General features: G+C 28.5%; 1 protein-coding gene across 1 annotated transcript; it reads left to right on the top strand.

Moving 5' to 3' along the window:
- The first annotated feature begins 370 nt into the window (after positions 1–370).
- Hacd2 (3-hydroxyacyl-CoA dehydratase 2) lies at positions 371–17,216 on the top strand. The gene is made up of 4 exons (XM_017900742.1): positions 371–551; positions 16,141–16,375; positions 16,449–16,553; positions 16,651–17,216. The coding sequence occupies exons 1-4, from the start codon at positions 468–470 to the stop codon at positions 17,214–17,216; spliced, it is 990 nt and encodes a 329-aa protein (XP_017756231.1). The 5' UTR covers positions 371–467.
- The last annotated feature ends 1,723 nt before the right edge of the window (positions 17,217–18,939 follow it).

The raw sequence follows: 18,939 nt of genomic DNA, 5'->3' as shown, positions 1-18,939 counted from the left end.
AATAATGTAATAAATAAATGCCATTTGTTGTATATGTAAATAATTATTAAATTAGTGTATTTAAAGAATCCAACTGAAGGCATATGTACATATATAATATATCATTATATGTTGGTATCTTATGAAGTTAATCGTTAGCGGTTGAAATATGCAGTTCTTGTATCATTATGTGATCCCAGTCAGAAAATAGATTAAATATTATTGACTGTAATGTTAAATTTTAATATTGAATTGTAACGATTCTGTTGAAATAACAAATTTTGTATTCATATAAAAAAAAACTAATAATTATATTCATAATGTTAAAAGGTATATATATATATATATGTACATATATAATAGTGAAAATTATGTGGAAAATAAGGTTACACATCTTTTACTAACTTAAAAAAAGTTACTTTCTATATTGATCTCTTATAAAAATAAACAGAACAAAATTAATGTTCTTAAAAATATGAAATGAGAAAATGGCAGATATTTTAAAACCATTTGTGTATTGGGCTCAAACAGAACAACAAATTACATTAAAGGTAGACCTGACTGATGCTTGGGTATGTAAATTCTAATATGTATATTTTTGTTATTTATGAGTTTGTATAGTTCAAATCGAACTTTGTAGCATATTCAAGTTTATATGAATGAGAACAAATTAACAGTTGCTGCTTATGGCTATGGTGCTAAAGGTCTTAATACGTATGGATTTAGGTTGTTTTATTAGATTTTGTTATATTTTTGAATTTAATTTTATTATATTTTGGGTTAATAAAATAAATTGATATTAAGTTTATAACTTTTATCGAGTAAAGGAACATTTATACTTGTAAGTGTAAATACCAAAAAATGAAATTATAAAGCATATATAACAAACACTAGCAAATAATGAAAAACATTTGTATTCAAATGTTATTAACCCATTAAAGATCAAACAATGAATTAATATGATTCTTATACATATGGTTACTTATAATTTGTAGAAGTATATAAGTATAGGGAAAAAAAATATTACTTAAGTAATTTTCAACATTTGAGGTATTTTAAAAATTTTATCAGGACAGTTAAATAAAATTAAAATTGCAAGTTCATATATTTTTCATAAATTTATAATAATATTATCAGTCATATTTATAAGTAAAAGTTGTTATTACTTTTATACTTCTCAAATGTATTCTATAATTTGCAATGTCGTTGTCACGAAAGTCAATGCCTTTTAGATATGTTGAAGATATATTGAAATATATGAAAATTAGTAATTTTTATTAATAATTTCTTATTAAATATTCACTCTCAGAAATACATTTACACTATATTATGTATTAAAAATCATATTACAAATAATATAATAAATGCTACATACATTATGAAACAATCATTATGTAATATATATTTGATACTAAGTATCTCTTTTATTATATAAATTGGTTCAAATAAATTGTTACAAATTATTTGTTTTAAAACTGTAAAAACATTTTTATAATTTAATTAGTGGTTTATTAGAAACTTTCATAAAATAAATGGAATAGCGTTATTAATACCTCAATTTTTTTTTCTGATGCAGTAGTATACAAATTTTTGCATTTTATAATAATATACTTGTATTTATTCTAAATTTTTTTTCATATTACATATAATTTTTAATTACCCTATGAAAAAATTTAATAAATTGTTAACTGTTTCATAATTTTGAATATTAAAGTTTTAACATTGTTTCATTAACTTACAATTCTGTAACTTTGATGTTAATAATATTTATTATTTTTATAATTTTACCTATAATATAAAATATAACATGTATGTATAATGTATAATGTATAGCTATATATAATATATACCATTATATATACTTATTCATACATAATGTGTTGTATATATAACACATGATATAATGTTTAATATATGATACATACTTTGTACAACTGAAAATAGTTAAAAATAATACAATCAATTTTAATTGTTTTAATTTCAAATTTTATAGGTTGCACGGGTCTTTAAATGCACTATGCCAAATCTCCATTCATTTTCTACAAATAATGAAATGGGATTTGACTTAAAAAATTAAAAATTAGAATTTAAGTAAAATAAATAATTTTCGTAATTTGCTTTGAAAAATAAGCTTTATATTATATTAATTTGAAGTATTCTTTAATATTAGTAAGCAACTTTGATACAAAACATTCTTTTTAGCATCAGTAAAACTTCTAAATGTGTAACAAGAATATTTTTCTTCGGGTAGTATGGCTCAGTGTTAAATGAAACAATGGTCAACAGTAATATAAAGATGAAACATTAATGATACAAGAGTGGTTTCAAGAAGTTCATATGATTTATAATATTTTTTCTTTCAAATAAATGAAATTTCCTTTTTTGTTAAATCTCTTAATGGTTTCATAATGTAAGATAACTTTGTGTCAGATTTTAAAAAATGTTAAGGTTTCTTATAGATGAAGTTTGTTTTCATTCAGTTTTCAAGGAATGAAATTTTAAACTTATTATTATTCATTTGAAAACAGTTGTTAAGAGTTAATTGTGCCTTTGAATTATAGAACCCAATATTATAATGTCATCAGGTCGTCATTTATCATATGGTAATATGTAATTAATATATTTTTTTTATCCAAATAATATTCTTTTAAATTGAAAACAATAAATTTTATAAAATTTCTTTTTCACATATTTGGAATTTTAAATTTAAGTGAGAAAATAAATTTAACATTTTTAAAATAATTTAAAATATTGTTAATTACAAATAATGGATAGGTATTGAATTTTGGCATATCAATAATTATCCTCCATATCTAATTTTTTTTAATTTAAATGATGGGAAATGATTTTTTTAATGAGTATTTTATTAATTTGTTTCATTTTTTCCTTGAAGTTTTTAATAATGAACATTAACCATTTCTTGATTTTTCAAGATTATTATATGTTTAATATAATTGATACAAAATAGTAGAAAATAAAATATGCTACAGTATCAAAAAATAATTTGTTCTAAAAGTAATTATAAAACTAGTTTGATGTGATTCATTCTTGTTGATCCATGCTGTTTTTGAATCCAAAAATTAAGGTCATGAACTTTTGTTTATTGTGCAAGCGAATAATTTCTATTAACAAAACAAAAGTTAGTAGATTAGTGAACTTTAGATATTCATCAATGTTATTAGCAACTAAAATGTGATTGTTTCTGGATTTTCTTTTTTGAATTTTGATTCATTTCTTTCAAGATAACAATATTTTTCACTTAATATGTTTTTATTAAAATATGTTGGGAAAATTGTCAAGATAATTTTAAAGCAAGATAGAATGTACAGTGATCTTTGTAATGAATGATTTGTCATTGTTAGGTATTGTGTATTTATGTATATATTTCAAGAGTAGATTAATTTTACTTGTAATTATATGAAATTATGATTTTTAATCTGTTGAATTTAAGAAATTCCTTTGACATGTGAATTTATAATATTAATTAAGAAGCTTTTTCTTAAGAAAAAAACATGGTTTTATTGTGAATTTGGGAAGATTTAATTTAGGCGCTTTAGGAATTTGGTGTCTAATAGGAATTTTTCTGTTCATTCATAGCTTTTGACTAATACAGATTATAAGTTTCCATATATAGTGCAGATTCTGTTTGTTTCTTTTGGCTTTTGAAGTCCTTTGAATTTTAGGATTATCATTACTTGTTTGAACAGTTGTTTGGTATTAATTGCTTAGTTGATATTTTATCAATAGAAGCAATAATCATTGTTGTTTTCGCATTTTACGTCGTGTTTACATAAGACTTCAATAGTACAAATGATTTCACTTGATAAACTGATCCGTTCAAAAGAATATTTTTTCGTAAATTACAATAGAATTATCGCTAGATTTTTCTCGATGTTTTTCAACAGAATTATCTTTAGAAATCGCATTCACTTTTAATATGTGTACATTTTCATCATAAATGACTCTGTTTGTCATTAGAGATCGATTGTCAATGCTTCTAACTATGTTTTCAGAAAGAAGGAAAGCTACGTTTTCATTCAGTTTTTCTTGTGCAATACGAAATATTTTTAATTCGTTTACAATCCCGTAGAGATACATATATATATCAAATTTTGTACATCTGTGTTAGATATATTGTCAGAGCCTCTGATAAAGATACTCATAATTGATGGTGGGCAGCTATATTGATCAAGTTGAACTCACGGGAAGCCGGAATTTACAAGTAAATCGTTACTTTGATTTCTTTTTTTTTTGTGAGTAGATAAAATCGACAGATACTTTTAATAATTTTTGAATTCTTAGATGTACTTTAATAATTCCACTTCTTGATCAGAGCAACATTATTGCAAGATTTCCAGAAAAATCATTAATGTTACATGGAAAATATATTTATTTCTAATTTTGTCTTATTTTTTCTTGATATTGTAAGAACCGGTAAAAATTTGTTACGACAGAATTTTGATGGATTAATGGAAACGAATTTTTTTAAACTCACGTATCAATTACATCAAAAATATTTACAAATATTTTGACTGCTGAGATGATAGTTTAAGGTATTTGTTGAGGTTAGTGAGGTTAAGCGTTATTCAGTTTACAAAAATTAAAACTTAATTAAATATCCAAAAGACAAAACAGAATTTAATAGTAATGTATCGATAGTAACTTGTAGTAAATGAATCAAAAGATAATTGATAGTTTTTTCATTTTATGCAGTCATAATTGTGGGAACATGCTTGTAAGAGAAATATGTTATTGCTTTTATACGTTTCCTTACAAGATATAATTCATATACAATCAATGATTATTTGTAATTATTATGTAGGCGATGGAATTTTTCAAAATCGAACTCCATAATATCACCTTATGTTGGACTTTAAATTTTTTCTTTTTAAATAAATATTTTAAAATAAAATATTTTAACTAATAATTATTTGTTTTTTAATTACAAAATTAATTGCAACATCACAAATTACATGAATTATTCATTTTATTAGAGTGTTATACAAAATTTTTAAGTCAATCCTATTTCATTTCCTTTGGAAGATGAATAGAGTTTAATTTTAATGTTCATTTATAAGTGCCAGAAACCTACAAATTTTGAATTCAAAACGATTAAAATCGGTTTTGTAAATTGAACTATTTCCAGTTACATAGGCCATCCTATACAAGGGATGGATGATTGTTACAACTAAATATTTATTACATAAAATGGAATATACAGAACAGGTAAGTGAATATAACATTAATTTAATTAATAATGTGTTATTCATTAATTATAATACTACTATTTAAAATTTAATGAATTTTTAATTTTGATACATGTAATCGATGATGATTTTTAAATAGTAACATATCTTTAAAATTGAAGTAAAGAGATGATAAGGTAAAGTGAGTTTTTAACAATATACTATCTAATACTATGAAGCGAGATTTCAAGCAATGGATACACGTATACTTAATTTATAAATATTTAGCTTGTTGATTCTTCAGATTCTTTTTTTATTATCTAATATTTTTTTATTTCCTGAAACCAACAAAATATTGGTAATACACTTCCTCGATCTTGTTAGTAAATAGATAATCAAGCTGTTTAAAACAGAACATACGTAGGAAAAATTCATCTTGAATGATTGAATGGATTGTTTAATAAAGTCTCCTTGAATAATGTAGTTAATATATTGAATTTCTTATGTTTAACTGTACTCCTTTATTATTATTTTGGTCCATCTATTTTTGTTAGACAATTATGTATTTTTCTTTGAATTATAAATTTAAATTAAGTTTATTTCCTAATGAATAAAACTGTTTTAATGTTATTTTGTTTGGAATTGCTTATTTACTCTTGGAAGCTAAGGTTGCAGAATAATTTTAATTTTTAATTTAATTTAGTCTTTTACATTTTTCATACTAAAGTTTAATGTGTAGTATTTTATAATTGTACATTGTGCAATCAAATCTTTGATTTTACTCATTGCCTTACTCAAATGCTTCATTATTACTGTATACAATTCTGTTTTTACCATCTTTGTTGATATATCATTCTCCATTTAGTGTTGTACCATTCATCAATTAGAAATAAAATGTTTTGAATTAAATGAATTTGTCATATTTATACACATGGTATACAATAACTTTTGAATAATGTTTTGTGTCAATCATATAAGTTTTATTGGTTGATGTATAAAAGTTATAGAAATTATGAAGTAGGATAAATTTTTCAGTAATATTTTAATATCAAATGACTGGTTTATACTGAACTAAAAAGAAAACTAACTTATTTGAAAAGATAGTTGAATTGGATTGATTCTGGTGACCAGTGATATATTATTCACAATGATAATTTCTATTGATGGAAATTTAATTGAAAGTCTTTCTGCTCTGTATACGATTGGTGAAATTGTCATATCTTTTATTTTTGGAAAAGCAAAATGTGAACTTGGTGGTTTTCCAATTCCAAAAGTTATTATAGTATTATCCACATGATAATTAGTGATGATGTTAGTGGATGATGTAGATATAACAAATCATAAAACCTATGGATCATACTGCCTTAAAAATTGAAAAGAAACTAAATATTAAATACTATGGAAATTAATTAAATACTAAGTCATAAATATACTCGATAGATCATTTAAATATTTCTGGTTATTTAAAATACTGCTAAAACTTTTAATGATACTAAAAAATATTGTCTGATATATGTAGGTCGAATAGTTTCAAATGAGACATAATTTAATGTTATTACTTTTCTTGCTGATAAATATATGAAAGTTATATGGAAGAATAGTTTATATTTTTAAATTTTGAAGAAATTTAACTATTTATACTAAAAACTTGTTACTTTATGTATTGAATTTCTGAAAATTTTCTAAAAGACATCCGTTCAGCAGTTAGGTAATTTGATTGTTGGATCGATTGAAGTGTATATATTAAATTTCAACTATGATTATAAAATTTGATACTATCAGATTTTTTGTAAAGATATTTAACACTAAAAATGGCAACATGTAATATATGCTTAACACTAGATTGCACTAGATACAACACTAGATACAACATATAAATGCGTTTATTCATAATTGCAGTTACCTCCCCTCTCCTTCATTTCCGGTATATATATATGTGTGTATGTTATACCTATATTGCCCAAAAGCAGTCGTTTTGACTGCTTGGGAAATTTAAAATAATCAAATGACTTATTATTGTAAGAGAGCCGTCGCCGTTACCCGATCCCCGACGATCGGCGACTTTGATAGCGGCGACTTTGTGTTCGCGATAGCTCTCGATCGTTCCATGACGATCGAGAGCGGGCATCAACGAGAGAACGACCGCACGTAGTGCCTAGAACCAGTTCTTGGACGAATAATAATGCATAAATTATTTTTTTTATTGTTAATATTTACTAATAACCTGTTATATAACTGTAAATAATATAAAAAAATATTAAAAATTAATTTTAAATAAATTTCTTTACATATTAGTTATTCTTTCACAATGCAGTCATTTTGACTGCTTTTGGGCAATATAGGTATATACTAAGTTTCAGTCTTCCTAGTGTTAAGTAGAATATAAACAGATGATACAAATTAAAGTGGTATGATAAAAATAAATAAGTATATACAACTATATTTCTATCTGAATAAAAGTCAACATTAATTTTATCAAAAACAGCTGTACATTTTCAGTAAATGTCAAAATAAAAAGACTAAAAGTACAGATTTTAACTAATTTGGTAATTCTAATATTAAAGAATAAAATATATCAAAAAGAATATTCACGCGACTTAAAAAAATGTCTTTCAAACATGTCAACAGAAGAGAAATGTTAAAATGGATTAATAGATTAATGACAGATTGAGTACATTTTTATTTTCAATCTGAAGGATGTATTTTTTTTTTTAGTTTTTCTAGGTCAATTTTTTAAATGTTTGCATAATCTTCTGCTCATTGAGAGAGACAATATTACTTGAAGAACTACAGATCGGAACCCGATCGTTATCTTGGAAAATGATGTTAAAATTTGGTTTATTTTAAATTCACTTTATTATCATATTTTTATTGTTTACATAAAAAATATACTTTGACGAACCACCGAAAAATTGTAATTTACCACGAGAAATATATAGTAGTTCAATTTGGGATATCGAAAAAGCAGATGCTCCAAATCGTTATGATTTTCAGCGTCTTGATTCACAGTTCAGTTTTCAAGAAATAATATCACGTCATCTTACTTATTATCGACAAGCAGAGCAACCATAAAAACAAACTGTTTATTGCTATCGTTCTTGCTTATTTATTAATGATTTAATATAGAATAAATCGTTTATTAAGAATCAGTCATACGCTTTCAATTTGTCATACGACAATGCGAAAAATAATTCGTGATCTTACATACACAATTCAGGAATATAGACCGTATCACGCGTCGAATTTCTTAGCGGTGTGCAAATTACCGACAGAGACTTACAGTATTAGCTTTTTCTATCCTGAATTAACAAAATTCGGATTCACAGAAATCCGCAACCAATGTTTAATCATAGATATTTCGTCATCAATATATAGACAGAAATTGCTGGATATCTCATTACTTAAAAATCACATTAATCGGTGCATGTCTGTGATTTTTACAGATTTCTTTTGAGTAAAATTCTTCAAATTCTACCACGACATTCTCTGATGCCACTACGTTTACTTCTTGTACGATAATGTTCTTTCAATTCGGTGGGTAAGGCGTAGACCTGTTTCACACTTTTTCGCACTCGGCAGGTTTGATACTATTGGATTTCTTTGCGTTTCAATGTTATCGGTCGTTTACAATTGAGCCAAGTATGATGTAAAAATATGAGAAAAAATAATTTTGTTAAAAGAAGATTTTTGATGTTTTTTTTACCTCAATGATTTCTTTGTCTCCTGTTTCTTCTATGAATTTGCAATGTAGCACTGTTTTGATTGAGCAGCCACAAAAGTTAGACTTCTACATCAATTTTGATATGACCACCATTTTGGTCGAGGCAATTTCTCAACTTCGTTTCAATATTTCTTCTTCATCTTGGGCTAATATTTGGAACAGAACGCAGATGTTGAGATGCTTCTTCGATTTTATGCTTTAATTGTTGTGTATTTCTAATTTTGATAGTTGTCTGATAAATGAGTTTTTAACTGCTTTCGCCCTCCCCCCTCCCCCCGCCCGCAAAAAAAAATCAAGTTTTGTCAAATCCGGCGAACAAGCAGGCCACGTGTGGAGCAGATCTGTATCCTATCCATCGAGTTCTAAACATTTCGCCAAAAAATTAGGGGGCCGGTCGGATGTAAGGAGCACTATCATGCATGGAATAAATAGAGTGACCTCTGTATCGTGATATAATTTGTCTAACAAGGAGAGTGCAAGTCCTTCGGGTCACCGATTTAGTTGAAACTTTGCAGATTTATAGATTTCGTCACGCAGTTCAAGAATATATATCATTATAGGGGTAACTACTCAATAGTTTTTGAGATATTTACGATTAAAATTTTAAAGTTTTATTACTTCTATAACTACAAATTTATTTCCAATAGTTTTTAAGTGGCGTTGTAGTCTAATAGCGACACCCGAAAATTCCTATGATGCAGATCCGGCATTCGATTCCTGTCTTCAGTTTTTATTTTTTATTTTGTATTCATTTTTAAAAAAATTTATTTTTTACAATTTCTTATGTTACTATATATTTGTTACAAAATAGTAAGAATACAATGCAAGGAAAACAGTTTTCTATAGCAATCTTATTTACTACAGAAAGAACACAAAAATATAAATAATCATTACATACAGGAAATACAAAACCTATCGCTCATATAAGTATTAATTACATTCTGACAAACTTTCTGACTACACCGGAGCAAAAATTATTTCAAATATTCAATATCAGTCGGATCATTTCAAATTTCAAGCTTCTCTTCGGTGGGTTTCGTATTTTAAAAGCAAACATCACAATAGACAGAGGAAGGTCCAAAATACATTTCATTCAAAGTCTGAAGATTTCTATGATATAACAAAAGCGGCCGAGAATTTTCGAAAATCTTTTGTAGCAAATATATACTAAAATAAGAAATCGTAAAAAATAAATACAAAATAGAAAATAGATTGAAGAAAAAAAATCAACGAGAGATGGGAATCAAACCCTGGATCTGCATCATAGGAATTTTCGGGTGTCGTTATGAAGTCACAACACCACTTGAAAACTATTGAAAATAAATCTGTAATTACAGAAGTAATAAAACTTTAATCGTAAATATCTCAAAAACCATTGAGTAGTTGCCCCTATAATGTATATACAGTGGTGGACAAAAGTATTGGCACAGCATGGTTGTTGTGGTACAAGTGCTTATAACTACTAAACATATTACATATTGAATAAACATATTTGAAGGAAAAACTTTTTGAAATATTCATTTGTTATCTATTCTAGTTTTATTACATAGTGGAAGCAATAATATGAATACATTGATTCACGAAACAGTAACAAAAATGTATTTATTGAACATTTTATGGGTGGACAAAAGTATTGGCACACAATGCTAAATGTAGTATATCTGCATTTGTTTGAAAAATTTCTCATCGTCATTTTAAAATCTAGTTAGGTGACACCCCGATTGTCACTTTTAACAACAATCATCCTAAATTTCAGTCGTTTAGCAACAGGGAAAGTAAGAAAAAGTAATAATGTCTAGAAAAGCGAAAGAAATGACAAGTGAAGATAGAGAAATAATACTAAATTTGTATAAAATGTGAAAATCTTATAGCGAAATATCGCAAATTGTTAACAAAAGTCGTTTTACTATTAGAAGCATTATAAAACGATTTATAAATCAATCAGATTTTGACACTGCGAATCGAAGTGGTCGTTCTCCCAAGTTATTTGTTAGAGAAAAACGTAAAATTGTAAACGAAGTAAAGAAAAATCCTAAATTAAACTCCTCGAAGCTCAGAATGATATTAAAACAAGAGTGTCAAAAAGAAGTAAGTTCGAAAACTTTGCGAAGGGTATTAAAAACTGCTGAATATTCTGCGTGTGTTGCGCGAAGAAAACCATACATATCGGGAAAAAATCGAAAGATGAGGGTTGAATTTGCCAAAAAATTTATTACGAAGGATTCAATATTTTGGAGTAACATACTGTTTTCAGATGAAAGCAAATTTGACATATTTAAATCCGATGGTAGAATATTAGTTTGGAGAAAACCAAATACCGAATTGGATCTACGAAATTTACAATCGAGTGTAAAACGTGGAGGTGGTGGAGTTATGGTGTGGGGTTCTATGACAGTATCTGGGGTTGGCGAATTAATTTTTATAGATAATATTATGGACAAATACACATATTTGAATATATTGAAACAAAATTTATTCAAAACTGCGGAAAAATTAAATCTCCCGCGGAATTTCTGTTTCCAGCGAGGCCGCGATCCAAAGCACACCGCTTACATCGTACGCCATTGAATCATTTATAATACTTCTCATTCCCTAAATACACCACCCCAGAGTCCAGACATGAATCCTATCGAACATGTCTGGAATGAATTGGAAAAAAGTATTCGAAAACATCGTATAACAAGCAAAGCAGACTGGAAAAATGTTCTTTTACAAGAATGAAATAAAATTGAGTCAGATTTTACAAAAAAGTAAATTGATTCAATGCCCAAACGATTAAAGAAAGTTCTTAAAAGGAAAGGAGGGCCAAATAAATATTAATATTTAATTTCAAGTCATTTTTAAACGTTTTTATTCGAGTGTGCCAATACTTTTGTTCACCCATAAAATGTTCAATAGATACATTTTTGTTATTGTTTCGTGAATCAATGTATTTATATTATTGTTTCTACTATGTAATAAAACTACAATATGTCAAAAAGTTTTTCCTTCAAATCAATTTATTTAGTAGTTATAAGCACTTGTACCACAACGACCATGCTGTGCCAATACTTTTGTCCAGCACTGTATATATTCTTGAACTGTATGACGAAATTTACAAACTTGCAAAGTTTCAACTAAATCAGTGACCCGAAGGACTTGCACTCTCCTTATAAGTTCATTCAAGAGGCGAGTTTGTAGAAATTGCAGATATATTGCACTTGTTAATGATAACAAATAAATGGGTTCAATAATATGATTTCCAATCATTCCTACCCATACTATTATGGTGAAATGTCCCTGATCATACTTCCGATCCATTGCATGCCCAAAGCCCAAATCTTTGCATTTTGTTAATTTAAGATGCTACTGTAGGATAGTTTAGGAAATAGATATAGATTTAAGTACAGGAAGATCCGTTACAGTCTTTCAATAGCCAAATCCTAAATGCCGAACAGTACGTGCCTTGGTGTTTATTTGTTCATTTATTTGCTAGTCAAATTTCTATGTTGCATCGGATCACCGGACATGAGGCATCGTTGACAAGCCTATTCAGGCTATTTGGCTTCGGCACTTATGATCTGGCTGCCAGATGGACCATAAGAGATATCGGGGTCAGGCCACGTGAGGTGGCCTCGCACAACACCGGTTTTTCCCGGCATAAACCGAGGGTGACGCGGTCGCGGTCATCTCTCGGGTAGGGTCCCCGCGAGGGTGATCCTTCAGGGGGGCTAACTCCTTCCTTGATCTTGACGGAGGGAGTTTCTCCTCTTTTGGGGAGGCGCTTGTCTTCTGGACGGGCTTTAACCACTTGCGCTATAAAGACGTGCCACGCACGTCGAGATGCTTTTATTCCAAAGCCGCCAGCGACGTGTATACCACGTCAATGTAACGCCTTACCGCATGTTATATTGTAGAGCGCGACACGGCAACCGAAAGTTAAATTGTAGCGCAAGTGGTTAAAACAGCCCGTCCTAGAAGACAGAGGAGTTAGTCGGTTAAGAGTTAGTTGGTTGCGAGTTAGTTGTCAAGCAAGAGTTGTTCGTTAAGAGTTAGTTAGTTGATTATCATTATCAGTTGAAAGTTAGTTGAGAGTTCGTTATTGCGAGTTGTCCGTCTCAGAGTCAGAAAGAGTCAGCCGTAGTCGCCTAGTGAAGACTTATCAGAGATTCGCTAGCAGTGACTTCATCTTTAGCACTTCCCCTTACCCCCTTTCACCTTGATCCTACAAATCTTTGGGATCTCGTCCGAGATTCTTACATTATTTTGGAGTCTCGTTCGGGATTTCTACACTACTGATCGATAATTTGCTTTTGCCTGTAAATATCACATTCTTTAAGAAATCTCGTCGATATTGTAATTTATTTATTATTCATCGCAAAAATGTCATCGTATAGTACGATTATTTGGCTTGAGTACCTAAATCTGGTGAATTCGGTAAGGTCGCAAGTCTTCTTCACAAAGTATTCGTCACACTGTTGTGTGATTTACACCTATTCGATGAGCAGTACCACGTAGACCAATTAATGAATAAGCACCAGCAAGAGCAATAATTTGTTTTCGATAGTAATGGATTCGGGGGTTGTTTCGCCTCCCCGATGGGTAACGTAATATTGCCTCTTAATCACTGAACTGTTGATTCAATCGTTGCAAATCTCACGAATTTAGTACATATACTGCACATAACGATTTTCTCTTATTCCATACCGAATATATTTTTCGAGTTACAGAATAATTTCCAGCTAGTCTATCAATAACACGTAGCATACTTCGGATATTTCGATAATATACTATTGTTCCTTGATTATCAACAAGAGACAAACGATAAGTCATTGACTGATCATTACTGCGGTGTCTATATACGATAATAATCCATCTATGGTCCGATTGTTATTTACTTTGAATACACATGCAAATATAAATATAGTGAATGGCCACGAAAGTTAATATTTATCCACCTATTATACACACTAGACGAGCGGTGGATTCCTCCAGACCTTGTGTCATTAACACAGGCGTACAGGTAGAGTTCAATGCAGTAGCGATGCCAACATCTTGAAAAGTAAGATCGAACGGCAATTATTGTTCAAATAAAAATTGTTCAGGATTTCGTCCTTTATAACATACTTCAAAATCATTGCGATTGGTTCGTGTATTCTGCAGATTTTCAGATTTCCTTTTTTGCACAAAAAAGAAAAATAGCAAAAGTACATTATTTTTTCAAGTCCCTCCAGTATATACTTTTTATTAGTGTTAGAATATAGAATTTTTTTAACAAACTTACCGACAAATTTTTCTGTAACACTTTTTGGTATTATTGACAGTTTTGGAAACATTGAGAAAATTTAAGAGATATAATATATTCGATAACTGTGTGGGTTTATTGTTGCTATATTTTTTATTATAGGATTTTGCAGATTTGCGGAAGAACGGAAATTGGAAATGCAAATTTTTTTCACTTTCCATTTTTATTCTTTGCACTCGGGCGGCGATATTCAGTCACCATTTAATAAAATGTTAAAGATCGATATTAGTTAACATATTAAATTTAAGATAATGTAATAGTGTACGAGGTATTGAAATTGAATAATTCTACGTGTTAATTGTTGTACGATTTTTTATTTACTGTTCTAAAAATATCGTCTTTATGACGATATTTATAACAGAAAATCTTTGAATTTCTACTATTCTGTAGCGAAAACATCGTCGAATGTAAAAGCTTAATATTATATACAGTATTGTTTTCAATGTTGTTTTGTACTCAGTATTGTAGTAATACAAATTAAAAATTAAAAGACAGCGTTTTTAAAATAGATTATTGCCGTTTTCAGCTAGTCACTTCAGGTCATATACTCGTACATGAAACATTTCAAATCGTTTTTGAAGACTTCATTAAAATTATCTTGTAACAATAAAATGAAAAATATATAAATATTATTTTTGTAGTTTTGGTGATTTGTTAGTAGTTGAGTTCTTATTGACATTTTTCTTAAATAAGTTTTAATTTAGTAATACTTGTAAATCCCTGAGAATTTAAAAGGTAATATTGGATAAGACAAATCTGCACATCAATAACATGCGTTGTGGTTATCGATGTTTATCAAGTACAGTTAATTTGGTGGTTCGAAAGGAAATTGATACAAATCATCGTATACGTATAGATTATAAATTTTCAATGATAGTTATTTATTTATCGCTAAAAATTAAATAGAATTTTACAAGCTATAGAACATTAATATATTATTATAATATATTTATGATGATATTTATGCGAATATACTAAACAAATCAAATTAGATTATTCTACGCTCTAAACATCCAATAATTGTTTGTAATCAGTGCTGGTAATTGAACAACTGTTTACAATTTTTTTATCCGCTATTGCGATATGTAATTGATTGCAATACGTAATATGAATTAGCATAAAGCTGCTTTTCATGAAGGCCACGATTGACATGAATTCGCGTTGTCTTCACCGCGTTAGATAAAGGAAAATATTGAAAATGAAAAAAAAAATAGAGTTTTTGGATTTAATTTTCTCTCAAAAACGAAACATCTTATGAATTTATTATATTCGTTTTATGCATATTATATTTTCGATTTATTTTTATATATATAGATATTCTGTATATGTAGTCACTTCTTGATTCATTTTTAAGATTTTTATACCCAAAAGTCTCAGATACAATTTAGTTTATGAAATCATATTTTCATATCTTTTTTTAGGACATTTGAACTAAAATGTTAAAAGACTTTTCTCTGTTTGTATCAAAGATAACACATAAATTTTTTTTAAACAGTCTACTATTAGTAGACTGCTTCAATTATACTCCTTTGCGTGACCAACAAACTAGCTTTATCTTCAAAGTTTCTTCTGAAGAACATGTTCTTTGTCAATTACACAAAATGTTTTATAATGTTACACAATGTTATGTTTTTCTAAGAGTTATTAGATTTGATAAGAGTAATTCAATTAATCAATATTCACAATTCTCAAATTAATATGCTATTTCATGAAAAGAAAAGAGGATGACTGCAATTCTATTCAATTGAAGTTGAAGTTGAATCTTTAGGAATTTTGGAAAGCATAATTTGTGACATTTTATTTGGACTACATTTTCTGAGTTAGTATAAGTTATACGAGTTAATGATACTTTCTCTTTTATAATATGACACTATTCATTACCATTTCTAAAAACTTAAATTTCTTTAAATAAAAGCGGGTCATCTTTATATATGGAGAATAGAAGTAATACAAGCAATTGATTATTACAGAAAAGTGATTATAAAGTAACAGCTCGGCAAGTTGATTTTACATTGGGAAAAAAATGTCCTGCTTGGTGGCCAAGATTAACCAGTCAACCACAAAAGCCTTCATGGTTAAAAATAGATTTTGATAAATGGACAAGTGAAGATTTAGATGATAATGAAGATGAGAAGCGGGATGTATGCAGTGATTATCCTGACATGTATGACAAACTTCATAAAGAAGAATTTGGTTACAGAAAAGGTATATTTTATTAAAACATGTTTTAACCTATACAATCAATTTTAATATTAATTTATTATTATTCACTATACAGAAGATTTCAAGAAGGTATATTTAATTATTTATAATCTTTGTCAATTTGTTGGTTTTATCTACATCCTTACTGTAATGGGAATTATGTATTCACGAGATGGGCCAGGTTAGTAATTGTATAATCAATTTAAGATCAGTTATATAACTTTAATAGTACCTAAATTGATATATTTAACAATTTATTATTAAATTTTTAATTGTAGCTTCTATGAAAGAAACATATACAGCTGTTGGAAATGCAATGAAGTTTATACAACTTATACAATTCTTAGAAGTTATGCATTCATTATTTGGTTACACTAAAAGTAGTACACTTCTGACATTTGTTCAAGTAGGGGGTAGAGCATTCATTTTATTTTGTTTGATTGAAGCCGAACCACGTATGCAAACAAAACCAGTCATTTTTTATCTTTTTCTGGTTTGGAGTACAGTAGAGGTATTTAGATATCCTTATTACATCACGCAATTACTTAAAGTAGAGATTTCATTTTTAACATGGTTAAGGTATACAATATGGATGCCTTTATATCCATTAGGTTTTCTTTGCGAAGGAATTATAATATTAAGAAATATTCCGTATTTTGAGGAGTCACAAAAGTTTACTATTTATTTACCAAATTCGTGGAATTTTGCATTTCATTTTCCATCATTTTTAAAGATATACTTATTAATATTTTGTCTACCATTTATGTACATGTTAATGTCTCGTATGAATGAAGCACGCTATAAAAAGTTGGGTAAATCTAAACTGAAAAAGAAATATGCATGATGTAGTAAATAATGAAATTTAAAGATTAAAATACTCGAAAATTTAATTGATAGTTTACTTATTGACGATGCATTGTATTTATACATATGATTTTGTAACTGTAAATTGGTAATAAATTGGTAATAAATTAGTTCTGGTTATTTACTTATTTTAATATCTAATAATAGCAGTAGGCATAGGGGATGAAAATCGTTATAACATAATTCAATAGTATCTTAATAAAATTACATAACCATCGATACTTTACTGCAGCGCTGTATACGTATTCACAATTCTTTTCAGTCACTATTTACCAATCATGTTATTAAGGAAATCATATGACACTATAGAGTGTGACTAAGGTTATGCGTTATTGCGCGGTGACTAGAGTAGTCCTTAACTATAGGGTACGAAATTATTTTCGAACATTTTTGGTTTTACCTACTTAAATTATGACATTTGATAGAAAAATTATGTATTTTAAAAGATAAGAGGAAACAATAAACACGTTTAAATAATATAAATTGGTATATTTATTATCGTCATAACGACAAACAAAGAAGGAAAAAAAATAAAAAACAATGTTAAAGATGGTTTCGTATACGGATGATAGCGAACGCTTGAAAGAGAAAATGAAACTGTTAAAAAGTCGATATTATTATTGAAACGATTTGATAAGGTAAAGAGTATGGCTTCTATGAATTTATATTTATGAATTATATATTAATTGCATTAACATATATTTTTCACATTAGGCCGCCAAAGTTCCATTTATTAATATATTTTTCCACTACATTTGGCATATTCAATTTGAATATGAAATTTTGATACCACAATTGAAACAGGAATAGATACTCTATTGTTCGTAAATCCATAGAACGTGAAACAAAGTCATTTTCTGCTGGCTCTGTTGTGTTGTTTCATTATTATATTGTTACGGCTTGTCCCTGACTATGCGATGTCGTGATTTGCAAATTCCAGTTCAAAATGCAAATATTAATAATTACAAAGTAAAACGAAGCAAGGAAAGACGGTATATTTCACCTTCACTGATCACTACCTTATTAGTTAAGAAAACCATTAAAGAATTACAACTCTGAGAGGAGAAGTATGCAGTCACCACTACCAAATACTCAGTGCAGAAAGACGTTCTGGAAAGAATATTTTCTAAAGTCATACGATTACGTGCAGTCCGAGACAATGAAAATAGATCGTTGAGAATAACTTTTGACTTTCAACAAGATGTGTTGAAAAATTAAAAAAAAATAAGTTGAAATATAAAGGACCAGTTCATCTTCCCTAGATGATAAGATTATTAAGCAGTGCAATCATTTAAAGAAATTTGTAACGGAATTAAGTCAATTGCATGCATGGGATGATATTACAAAACTATTTGCCATATAAACAGTATATCAAGAATAGTAACGTTGGCATCCTCGCGCTCACCGACCACCTTAAAATGAGAAACGTCACGGACCCGATTCATTCCCCGCGAGACGTCATTCCCCGCGCCCAGACCACCCTAGGTTAAGAAAACATTGCGTCCGCTGAACGAAGCGCGGACCCGGTTCCCATGAGCGATAATGCCGGATCACCTTTATCGCACCCTTTCTATGCGGAGTCTCGGGCATTATCGGAACACTCACCACAAGGGTATCACGAATATATATATCGGTCCACGGACGGGGCACCACTAATTGGTTGCAAATCGTTCAGTTGTCGTGAAATCGACCTTAGGCTTTAA

This window comes from Eufriesea mexicana, unplaced genomic scaffold (genome assembly GCF_001483705.2).
Source record: "Eufriesea mexicana isolate 0111107269 unplaced genomic scaffold, ASM148370v2 scaffold1357, whole genome shotgun sequence".
Classification (NCBI taxonomy): domain Eukaryota; kingdom Metazoa; phylum Arthropoda; class Insecta; order Hymenoptera; family Apidae; genus Eufriesea; species Eufriesea mexicana.
Note: the sequence above shows the minus strand (reverse complement) of the source record. Positions and strands in the feature narration are given on the sequence as shown.